The sequence below is a fragment of the Bison bison genome, unplaced genomic scaffold (genome assembly GCF_000754665.1).
Source record: "Bison bison bison isolate TAMUID 2011002044 unplaced genomic scaffold, Bison_UMD1.0 scf7180017864146, whole genome shotgun sequence".
NCBI classification, from domain to species: domain Eukaryota; kingdom Metazoa; phylum Chordata; class Mammalia; order Artiodactyla; family Bovidae; genus Bison; species Bison bison.
In genome coordinates, this window is record NW_011494718.1 from 6,591,831 (window position 1) to 6,604,600 (window position 12,770).

The 12,770-nt window shown below is 39.7% G+C and overlaps 1 protein-coding gene across 5 annotated transcripts in view; it reads left to right on the plus strand.

The window, feature by feature from the left end:
* The window catches only part of LRBA (LPS-responsive vesicle trafficking, beach and anchor containing), a 758,995-nt gene that overhangs the window by 691,582 nt on the left and 54,643 nt on the right, over positions 1-12,770 (plus strand). For all 5 annotated transcript variants that reach the window (XM_010840761.1, XM_010840760.1, XM_010840763.1 and 2 more), the window contains exon 49: positions 12,679-12,768. In XM_010840761.1, the coding sequence (XP_010839063.1) occupies positions 12,679-12,768 (90 nt within the window). The remainder of the gene's footprint in view (positions 1-12,678; positions 12,769-12,770) is intronic.

Consider the following 12,770-nt stretch of genomic DNA (forward strand, 5'->3'; position numbering starts at 1 on the left):
AGGTCCCAGGGACTCTCAAGAGTCTTCTCCAACACCACAGTTCAAAAGCATCAATTCTTCGGCGCTCAGCCTTCTTCACAGTCCAACTCTCACATCCATACATGACCACAGGAAAAACCATAGCCTTGACTAGATGGACCTTTGTTGGCAAAGTAATGTCTCTGCTTTTGAAAATGCTATCTAGGTTGGTCATAACTTTCCTTCCAAGGAGTAAGCGTCTTTTAATTTCATGGCTGCAGTATTATCAGGATTTTTGTCCTTTAGGAATTAAATGCTAACTTCAACATGTAATGATTAGTAAGCTTTTTTAACTTGCTGATATCCAGCATATTTTAACAGTGGCCTCAGAAAGCACTGAAGCTGGTTAACTAGAAAGTTAGTTAGTAAATTTTGAGTGGAAATTGGTCAAATATCCAGCAAGTTTTTCTCCAGTTTAATTCAACTGTGTGAAGGGTAAGGGGAAGAAGAGGCTCAAGTGATATTATGTAACACAGGAGAAATCACTAAATGGCCTATTATGACTCTTTTTAAACGGTGAAAATTGAATTAATTCTGAAATCCAAACTATGAAGTCTTATTTGGATTTGTAAATATCTGTAAATATTTGTAAATATTTGTAGAGTTACTCTACAGTCTTAAGATAGCCTTCTAGAACTTAATTTTGGTAATGTCAAAATTTTAGTATACTAATAATGGCACGTTACTTTTTATTAAATGATTTTTTCAATTTCCCTATCCCACGTTTATAGTGCTTTTAGATGTAAATATATAGGGGATAAAATGCAATTTCAGAGTTGTGTGCTTAAGAAAAGCAGAGTACGTATGTGTTTACCTTAATTGCATCCATATGTTTAAGTTATTTCTCCCCCAAACCCATCTTAAAATAAAGTTTTACAGCTTTATCGTTGGTTACTAAGTGCTGTACCGAGTTCACTTGTTTCCTCCGTTAGATTAAAAAGACCACTTCAGAGAGTCTAAAATATTCATTCTTAAGTTGAAGCCATGCATTGTCACTAAGCCAGTCTACTTTCCTTTTCTTGTGTTTCTCTCATTCTTTATTTTATCTAGTGTGTGTACCTATATTCCCTCTACATATTAATATAATGTCCCTTTCTCTCAGTGTAGCCATAAAATCTGGCAAGTATGCAATGGTTGGCACAGAAAACAATAGAATACACAGCTTGTTGAAAATCTTTTCATAATATTTCCATTTGGAAATCCATTAATAAATTCTCTAGGTAATATTTGAGATGCTGTTTATAAAATATAAGTATGTGGTTTTACTGGAAAGTCTTGAAGTATTTGCATAGTCTTTTTTATTACTATGTATTTCAACATCTGGAATGCTGCCTGCTGGATTCAGCTTTATTATAGAAAGTAGTAACAGGCTATTTACAGAAATAATTGGGAATTGATGAATAAGAATGAAGTAAACTTTCTGGTAGAAATGTTTAGCAGAATGTTTTTTTTTCAGTGGTAGGCTGCTCTGTGATAGTGTTAGGAGGTATCTCTTAGCTGCATCCCTGCTGAATTGTGCTGACTTGGATAACCTTTCATTCATTCAGCATTTCATTCTTATTTCTTGAGCACCTACTGTGTGTCAGGCCCCCAGAGGCACAGCAATACTTGGAAGTCTCTGCTCTCAATGAGACAGGAATTAGACCAGTGATTCAGAATTTTAGTTAAGTAGGTAAAGTAAGTAGGGGGTCTGGACACAGTTGCTCCAAGAGCAACAGAGGAGAGCAACTGACTGAATGAAACCTAGAAAGAGACTTCTCAGAGTGCAGAGATATGTGAGCTCATCTTAAAGAATGAGGAGAAGGCAACCACACAGAGAAAGGGGATAGAAAAGAATAGGAAAGCAATATATATAAAAGCAGTATGTCACATTACATCATATCTTACAGAGTTTAAGAGGGACAGTGTCAGGATGAGACTGGAAGCATAGGCCGGAGAGCCAGATCACTGTTGTTATTAGTCTTAATTATAAGTGATTAGAAACATTTAGTAAATGCTTCCTTAACCTCAGCCACACACCGTGCTGCCTTTTATGTATATGTTGTAATACTAAATCAGACACTTACAGAGGTGTCAGGAACTGTTCTGTATTTTATATTATTTCATTTAAACTTTACAACAACTCAATAAATACCCACTATCATTATCACCATTCTTAGACAAGAATACTAAGGCCTAACTTGCCAGAGTCACTCAGCTACTATGTGATAAAGCTAATATCTGAACTGCAGCAGTCTGATTGCAGCGTCTGCATACTTAACCTCATGCTATGGGGCCAGCCTATGATAAGGAATTCGGATGGAAGGATTTTAACAAGAGAAGTCACCTAATCAAATTTGCAGCTTTAGCATTGAACATCTCCTTTCAAGTCCACACGTGTTTAACCTTTCTGAACAAAGATGAAGTCTGCTGGCTAATGTTTATAATTTGGGATTTTTTTAAATATTTTTGTTCTCCATGTAGTTTTGCAGTAAACCTGAAAAAACAAACTGCTTAAAGGCAGGCACACTCTCCTATTTTCCAATAAATCTTTCTAGCACATTGCCTAGGCTGAATCCCCCCTTGAAGTAACCTAAGGCCAAATGTGTTAATAATTATTGAAATTGACTAATGGGTACATGGGGATTCATTATCCTATTTCATAATAAAAATTTAGCATAATAAACAAATTCTAAAAATTTATCACCTGGGACCAAAACTCTCTAGATGAAGTAGAGTTTATTAAAAACAGTTTAGGCATTTGGTAGAGTTCATTAAGCTACCCTATTACCTGTTCACCTTACTGTTATTCCTATATGTTTCCTGTGATTTCAGACCTCTGTTATGCATCTGAAATATTCAGGAATAGAATAGAATATCAGGAATAGAAATATTCCTGTATAAACAAAGGGCTGGAGTGAAAAGTGAAGAGAGAGTGATAAACAAAATTACTTGAAGGAATTTTTTCAAACCACACATATTCCCCCAGGATTTCTCACTTGACCTTTGAGAATCACTGCTACAGAGAGACCCTGGAGTGTTTTTGTATCCCTCAGGTGTGTTGGGGGCTGAAAGAATGAGGATTACTGCCTTTCAGTTCAGTTCAGTTCAGGTGCTCAGTCGTGTCTGACTCTTTGCGACCCCATGAACAGCAGCACGCCAGGCCTCCCTGTCCATCACCAACTCCCGGAGTTCACCCAAACCCATGTCCATTGAGTCGGTGATGCCATCCAACCATCTCATCCTCTGTCATCCCCTTCTCCTCCTGCCCCCAATCCCTCCCAGCATCAGGTTCTTTTCAAATAAGTCAGCTCTTCACATCAGGTGGCCAAAGTATTGGAGTTTCAGCTTCAACATCAGTCCTACCAACGAACACCCAGGACTGCCTTTAGTGATACCTTATAGAACTTTTCTAACAAAGACTCTTTTGTCCTCTTTGTAGCAACAGATATCTGCCTTTACTTATCACTCCCCATTCTCCCTCTCACTCCCATTTTGCCTCATCAAGAACTGTGCTCCAAACTTCCTGGTATATCCACTGCAGGGAACACAAGTTTCAGTCCTTGGTCAGAGAACTAAGATCCCACATGCTCTGGAGCGCAGCAAAAAAAAAAAAAAAAAATTAAACTTTGCTCTTCTCTTGAGCTTGTTTCTGTCCTAGTATTGGGCGGTCTCGGTACATAAAAGGTACTCAATATGAGGAGGGAAATGGCAACCCATTCCAGTGTTCTTGCCTGTAAAATCCTATGGATAGAGGAGCCTGGTGGGCTGTAGCCCATGAGGTTGCAAGAGTTAGACAAGGCTTAGGAACCAAACCACCATATTACTTTCATATTAAAAGGCAATATAAATAGACAAAATAACTTTTAAAATAGTTACTGGTAGCTTGTCCAGTGCTGAAAAGTAATATTTTGTTTTATTCTAGAGCTTCATGACCTTTTAAATTACAGGCAAATAAAAAGATGTTTTGGAATGCCACATTGTGTGGCTCTAGAAACTAATAATTTTGTGTGTTATCCCAGGAAGAATATAGGTTAAAGTGTATGGTTCATTTCTGGTTCTGTTTTGCAGCCCAGTTTTTGTTTTACTTTGATTTCCACTTAAAGTTGGCCTATTTGTGTATCTTTATAAATCAGTCATTTGGGATACAAGACTGATTGATAAAACATACGTGCAAAATAGAGGATGTTATTTTTAACAGCAACAGCAAAAAAAGGTCAGGTAAACTTCTTTGCTGTGTGAATAGTTTGTACAAGGCACTGTTGTTCCTGCTTGCACACTTCTGAAATACATGATATTCTAGCCTTATGGTTTAGTTGCTTGGACAGACCAGTAATACACTAAAAACTAACATTACAAGGAAGCCTGAATTAAATGTGTGATTAGCAGAATGAACAAGCTCTAAGATTTGGGAAATCTTAGTGATGCAGATAACCACAATGGTGTGGTCAGTCACCCAGCGGCAGACAGCCTAGAGTGTGAAGTCAAGTGGGCCTTATGAAGCATTACTATGAACAAAAAGCTAGTGGAGGTGACAGAATTCTAGATGAGCTATTTAAAATGGTAAAAGATGATGCTATCAAAGTGCTGCATTCAATATGTCAGCACATTTGGATAACTCAGCAGTGGGCACAGGACTGGAAAAGGTCAGTTTTCATTCCAGTCCCAAAGGAGGGCAATGCCAAAGAATGCTCAAACCACCACACGATTGTGCTTATTTCACATGCTAGCAAGGTTATGCTCAAAATCCTTCAAGCCTGGCTTCAGCAGTATGTGAACCAAGAACTTCCAGATGTATAAGCTAGGTTTCTAAGCAGCAGCAGAACCAGAGATCAAATTGCCAACATTTGTTGGATTATGGAAATAGCAAGGGAGTTCCAGAAAAACATATGCTTCTTTGATTATGTAAAAGTCTTTGTGTGGACCACAGCAAACTGGAAAATTCTTAAAGAGATGGGAATACCAGACCACCTTATTTGTCTCCTGAGAAACCTGTGTGTGCAGGTCAGGAAGCAGCAGTTAGAACTGCACATGGAACACTGGTTCAAAATTGAGAAAGGACTGTGACAGGCTGTACATTGTCACCCACTTATTTAACTTCTATGCAGAGTACATCATGTGAAATGCTGGGCTGGATGAGGCACAAGCTGGAGTCAAGATTGCCAGGAGAAATTTCAACAACCTCAGATATGCAGGTGAACCATCCTAATGGCAGTACTTTGGCCACCTCATGTGAAGAGTTGACTCATTGGAAAAGACTCTGATGCTGGGAGAGATTAGGGGCAGGAGGAGAAGGGGACGACAGAGGATGAGATGGCTGGATGGCATCACCGACTCGATGGATGTGAGTTTGAGTGAACTCCAGGAGATGGTGATGGACAGGGAGGCCTGGCGTGCTGTGATTCATGGGGTCGCAAAGAGTCAGACACGACTGAGCAACTGAACTGAACTGAATGGCAGAAAGCGAAGAGGAACTAAAGAGCCTCTTGGTGAGGGTGAAAGAGGAGAGTGAAAAAGCTGATTTAAAACTCAACCTTCGAAAAACTAAGATCTTGGCATTCAGTCCCATCACTTCATGGCAAATAGAAGGGAAAAAAGTGGAAACAATGACAGATTTTATTTTCTTGGGTTCCAAATCACTGCAGATGGTGATTGCAGCCATGAAATTAAAAACCACTCACTCCTTAGAAGGAAAACTATAATAGACATAGACCAAAAAAAAAAAGGCAGAGACATCACTTTGCCAACAAAAGTCCATATAGTCAAAGCTCTAGTTTTTCCAGTAGTCATGAGTGCTGAAGAATTGATGCTTTCAAACTGGTGTTGTTGTTGAAGACTCTTGAGAGTCCCTTGGACTGCCTGAAGATCAAACTAGTCAATCCTGAAGGAAATCAACTCTGAATAGTCATTGGAAGGACTGATGCTGAAGCGGCAATACTTTGGCCACCTGATATGAACAGCCGACTCATTGGAAAAGATCCTGATGCTGGGAAAGATTGAAGGCCAAAGGAGAAGGAGGTGGCAGAGGATGAGATGGTTAGAAAGCCTCACTGACTCAATGTGCATAAATCTGAGCAAACTCTGACAGACGGTGAAGGACACGGAAACCTGGAGTGCTGCAGTCCATGAGCTGCAAAGAGTCGGACACGACTTCGCAACTGAACACCAGCAGCAGCGGCAAGGCAGGACTCAAGCAGGGCTTTCTAGAGAGTGGTATGACTTAGAAGACTGAAGGTGAAGGAACTTATCTAGGAGAGACAGTGGCATAAGAGAAAATGTAAGGTAGAAACGGCTGGTTCTGCGTGTGAACGAAACCCTGCTTGATTGTACAGAGAGTTGGATGAGGGACTCGCAGTAGGCCTTCATCTTTTTCTTTCTTTTAAAAAATTTGTATTTTGAATTAAGTTTAGCCACAGACAAGTTGCAAAATTTCTTTTGTATGTTTCTTCCCAAGCACCCTCCCTCCCCTACCATCACCATGTTACATAACTTAGTGAAATGATCGAGACCATGGAAATAATATTTGTTCAGTGTAATTAAGCTACAGACCTGGTGAAGGTCACCACATTCTCTAATAACTCTTTTTCTGTTTAATGATCTTATGCGATGACTGAATCACATGTATTTAGTCGATATCTTCTTGGTTTTCTTCTAAATGTAAGAATGAATCAATCTTTACTTGTCTTTAATAGTCTTGATATTTGTGGAAAGTGGTCACATATTTTGTTGAATGTCTCTGAATTTGTCTCATATTTTACATGATTCAAATGAAGTTATTTATTTTTTGTCAAGGATACCATAGAAATTATATAGCATTCTTCTCGGTGCCTCATATGAAGGCGTAAGACTGTATCTTTTAAGAACTGGCAGTTAATTGAAGACATTTGATCAGGGGAATACTACATAAAGGAGAGTTTGAGAAAGCGCAAGTCTGTAGGAAGAAATTAAATGACAGATAACAGAAGAGACACTGTTATAATTCTCAATACCTGAAATTATAAGAAATTCCTGGATTCAAATAGAAATGATGAGTATGAGAAACTTATAAAAGAAGTAATTAGGTCTAGTTACTGATTATATACAAGAGGTAAAATTTTAAATGTTAGTAAGATTCTGAGCATTAAAAATAAAATCAAAAGGGGAGTCTCATCCTTGATTGAGGAATGCTAGAATAAAATTAATTTTTCCAGATTTTAGATTTGATAATTCTAAGTGTGCTGGGATATACACATAGTATGGATGGACGGCCATCAGGCAAAGTGTAAATGAACACTTCATAGACATTGACAGTCCTCTGGCTTGAGATTTGGAAATCCTTCATATAGGGCTAAGATTTGAAGTCATGTTAAAAAAAAAAAAAAAAATCTAGGGCAGGAAGTTTAGATCAAGAAAATGTGAGTGTGAAAAGAGAACTTGCAGTGATGGGTTCATTTGTGGATGAGAAATAAGAGTAGAGGTTGGCAGAACACAGAGAATAAAGGAGTAGGTTAGAGAACCAAGCTAGTGTAGAGCCATAGATGCCAGAGCAGAGAGACTGTGAAGCAACCACGGTGTGATCAACAGTGTAAATTGCTTTAGAGATCAAGGTAATGCCAGAATGGCAATGAGCTTTAGAAACAATGAGAAGGATCTAGAATTATCAGTTGATAATATTAGGTTTGACTCTAAAGATTTGAGATTACCTTACAGTCTTATTCTATAATTTTCTCACTTGATAAAGCCCTTTCTGTTGTATTGCTATCACCAACAACTCAAAGGTTAGTCAAGAAATATAACATTTGTGTCTAAGAATTATGTAATTTTTTTAGATGTCTTAAGGACTTAGCAAGAAAAATATTATTTAACCTATGTGGGATAATACAACTTTTATTTCATAATTGAGACCGAATTCACACCACTGTGTTCCATGACTTGAAAAATCATTTCCCTATAAAAGGTCTGCTGCTGCTGCTGCTGCTAAGTCTCTTCAGTCGTGTCCGACTCTGTGCGACCCCATAGATGGCAGCCCACCAGGCTCCCCCGTCCTGGGATTTTCCAGGCAAGAGTACTGGAGTGGGGTGCCATTCCCTTTCTCCGTACAAAAGGTCAGTAATGAGTAAATTTTATTAAAATTTTAAGACAAAAAAAATTGTATTAGAAAGGGGAGATTGGTGTTTTTAAAAGTTTTCTCACCATCTATGTACTTTTCGTTTCAAAAGAAGGCTAAGTACATGTAGTATTAAGGATATTGGTATTATGTTGTATTGAGGCCAGTTGCATTTAATTTATATCTATAATAAAAACTTATGTGCGATAATGTCGTTAGTTTCTCTATAGTAGTTGGTGTTACTGACCACTCTGTCTTTGAAATTCTCATCTATAGCTTCCACATCACCCTATCCTGCTCCCCAGCTCCTAGCAGCCTCTCCCTTCTATTGTCATCTTCTTCATATCAAACCCTAAATATGAGCATTCCCTAAGTTTCACCTCTGTGTCCTTTTATGTATGTGTCTCATGTAGTTTCTTCCTGGGAGCTTAACCAGTGGACTTCAAACTGTGCTCCATAGTCCTAAGATTTCTCAGAATTGTCTCAGGAGCTGCTGTGTAAGGATGGTTTTGCCCATCTTTAAAGTTAAATAGCCCTGTCTCTTTGTTTTTTGTATTGGGGTTTTGTGTAAAACTTCATTTGAAAAAGGAAATCATTTCTGCTGCTTAAAAATACATACATAAACAGAGTGAGAGGGAAGGATCAAAAACCATTGACTTAAGTTTCTCTTGTATGAATGACACCCAAGTGAACACCTCTGATGTTTAAGCCCAGGGCCAGTCCTAGGCTTTCTTTTGTCACCTGGACGTCTCAGCCTGGCTCGACAGCTGTCACTATCACTTCAGATTTCCACATCTGACATAAAATGCACTTTCTCCTGCAAAGCTAGTTCTCCCTCACAGAAATTTATATTTCTGTTCATTGCTTTACTACTCTAAAATATGCAAGTTCAAAAGAAAAGAATTAATGTCTTTTGTCTTCATTGCTCAAAGTCATCAGTCTCTAAGAATTGTTGATTTGGCCTTAGATCGTGGTTCACATATTTATCCCTTTCTTGCAAATAACACAGCTTCCGTAAGGACTGAGGTATCCAGTTCCTTATGTTTTGGACTGCTCTCTGAATCTCCAAGGAGATCTCTCCGACTCTGGGCACTTAGCCCTATAGTATACTTTGAAATGCTGAGCCAGATTTCAGTTTTTGTTTTTTTTTAATAATGTACTCATTATCATCACCACTCTCATTGTAAACTCCTGAAGCGTTTCTTCCTTTTCTGTTTTAGCTGTGTTTAATGGGGATCACGCTAAGGCCCCAAACCCAACAACATTTTATTTAGTGCCTTGTATGTGCTTGGCATTGTGCCAAACACTTTATAGGTATTACTTAATTTTCCATATAATTCTCCAAGTGAGGTATTATTAATATTTCTATTAAGCAACCTATTCAAACACAGCAAATAAATGGGAAAATCAGGATTAGCACTCTTAACCAGTTAACTCCATAGGCCAAGTATGTAAGCTGCCTGTTCCCCATTCCCCTTCTTTTAAATGAGGGGAAATGTATGTGGGCTGTTGGGCCAGGACCCCTGAAGGCGGCAGTCAAGGGAAAGGACACTGGCTTCGCTGTTTTTAAAAGCGTGTTAAGGTTTATGTTAAGCCAGTTGTGAATCCATGCATCTTAAAAGAGCTGTGCTCCCACCTCCTCCTCTGTGACTACCTTAGGCCTGCCCACCAAAAGGTTGCCCTTTTGTGATATTTTTTTCCTCAAGATTGTCCTGGATGTTGATCGTGAATTGATTTCACCCCATCAAAAAATGTTTTAGATACTGCTCTGAAGTGACCCTAATCTCTACTCCTCACTTCCTGGTGACTGCTTTTCTGGTTTCTGAAGTCTGGGTCTAGCCGTATCTCTTGCCAAGCCATGCTGCTCTAATTGTGTGTGAGCAAACACTGAATGACGAAGATGATGTTGGTATTAGAGCTACTTTATTAATTCACTCATTGGGTTGTAAACCCATGCTTTTTGTGTGCTCAGTCTTATCCCTAGGCCATGGCATTGTCCCTAACAGATAAGGAAGAATAGCTTACTGGTTGAGAGTATGAGCTCCTGAATCAGGCTGCTTACATGCAAAATTTGAGTCTGCTGTTTAATTACTGTGTGACCTTGGACAAGATATTTAAGTTCTTTGTGCATTTTTCTTTATCAGTAAATAGATAAAGTACTCACATCATACAGTTTAAAGATTAAATGAAACAAGATACTAAAATCATGTAGAAAAATATCTGGCAAATAGTAACTACTAAATAAATATTTGTTATTGATGTGTGTGTGTGCTCTGTTGTGTCTGACTCTTTGCAACCCACGGACTCTAGCCAGCCAGGCTCCTCTGTCCATCGGATTCTCCAGGCAGAAATACTGGAGTGGGTTGCCATTTCCTAATCCAGGGTTATTGTTGTTAGTAGCCCTCAACGAATATTGGCTGACTGCATATTGAGAGTCTAATCTGTACCAGTAAGCACTTTGCTGTGTTGTTTTGCATACATACTATTTGCTCCTCAATATCAAAATCACTGCAGATGGTGACTGCAGCCATGAAATTCAAAGATGCTTACTCGTTAGAAGGAAAGTTATGACCAACCTAGATAGCATATTGAAAAGCAGAGACATTACTTTGCCAACAAAGGTCCGTCTGGTCAAGGCTATGGTTTTTCCTGGGGTCATGTGTGGATGTCAGAGTTGGACTATAAAGAAGGCTGAGCACCGAAGAATTGATGCTTTTGAGCTGTGGTGTTGGAGAGGATTCTTGAGAGTCCCTTGGACTGCAAGGAGATCCAACCAGTCCATCCTAAAGGAGATCAGTCCTGGGTGTTTATTGGAAGGACTGATGTTGAAGCTGAAGCTCCAATACTTTGGCCACCTGATGCAAAGAGCTGACTTATTTGAAACGACCCTGATGCTGGGAAAGATTGAAGGGGGGAGGAGAAGGGAACGACAGAGGATGAGATGGTTGGATGGCAATGGACATGGGTTTGGGTAGACTCTGAGAGTTGGTGATGGACAGGGAGACCTGGCATGCTGCGGTTCATGGGGTTGCAAAGAGTCAGACACAGTTGAGCTGAACTGAACTGAATAACACTGTGAGGTTGATATTATTATTATCACCCATATCTTACAAGAAGAAAATTGAAACTGAGGTTGAATGACTCGCCCTGGGTCACATAGCTTGTCAACGGTGTGCAGTCAGGGTTAGCACATGGTCTGTGTGCCTTCAAAGCCCATGGTGCTTTTCCCATACCACTCAGCTTTCACAGAGGCCTTCGCAGGCCTTTCTGCCTAAGCCGGTCATAGTGCATTCCTTGAATTTATTGAGCTAACTGCATCAGACTGTTATTCAGTCATCCAAGTACATGTTCTGCTTTCTATATTAGGAATAGTTTCTTCAAGGGCAGAAACACTGATACCTCATATACTGTTTACCTCCTTGATGATTACGATTGAATACATAAATGGGTGAATTGCTATCATTGTTCCTTAAAAGATGGTTGTAAAGGACTACTAATGGTATCCTCATCAAATAAAAAAGGAAGTTAATACCGCATAATTTTATTTCCCTGTTTATGATTTATTAATCGCCTACAGTTCTGCAGAGCATATAAAAATTGAAATACCTGTTTTATTAGGGATTAAAAAACAGCATGACAAACATATAGCCCCTTAGAAAGAGATTTTCTTCCTTCTTTTAGCTGAGAAGTTAAAAATACTGCTGTGGGGGTGTTGAAGTCACCTTTATATGTCTCTGCTTCCTTCTCTCCCCTCACACATACTGTGGCATTTATTCATTCACCCAATTTTAAAGATCTAAGAGTGAAGAAAATAGATAAGGTCCTCGCTCTCGCGGATCTTGTTTTAGTGGGAGGAGACAGGCATAAACAAGTAAAGAGATAAAACCATTACAGACAGCGACCACGTCTGGCATTTCAGAGTTTTCTGTGATGAGGTTGGGAAGTGAGCACCTGGGCTGGGTGGACAGGAAGAGTGAGGGGCTCGCAACAAAGGGCTTAGTTAGGCACACGTCTTCCAAAAAGAGCACACACACGTGGTCCTGGGCTATTGCTTGGATGCAACATATGGCTTTTACTTTGCTGTTCAGCCACCTAGGTTCAAAGAGACTGTCAACAATAATGCTCTTCCCATGGCAAAAGAGCATCAGGTGATTTTTCACAGGTGCTGTATTTCTTTCTTCTACTTCCCAGGGTGAGATTGGGTCTAGAATCAAAGCAGTGCTTGGTTTTCCCTATACCTGTAAAAGATTAGCCTTAAGTCAACAGGGATGATGCAAGCAGGGGGAAAAAGATGCAAGAAAATAGAGATGAAGCCAAAAAGGACAATTTCTGATTGTAAGAGCTGGTTTCTGTTTCCCATCATGGCACAAGATGAGAAAGTTCTGCAGGGTTTAGGAGGCACAGCTGCCCTGGCCCTGGAGAGCGGCCTCAGCCTTGTTGCCCGCCCAGGTGCTCAGCCCCACTGTGGAAGCACGGGGTGATTTCCAGTGTGAAACAAGCCAGAAGTAAGGGCTGACATTTCCAGGTGACACTTGTGGTTCTTTTGCCTGTAATTAGCACCTCTTAACCCTCAAACTTGCCCGTGCCTTTTTCAGGCTGTGGAAGCTCAAATCCGAAGTTTTGGGCAGACGCCGTCTCAGCTGCTCATAGAGCCCCACCCTCCCAGAGGTTCTGCCATGCAAGCGGT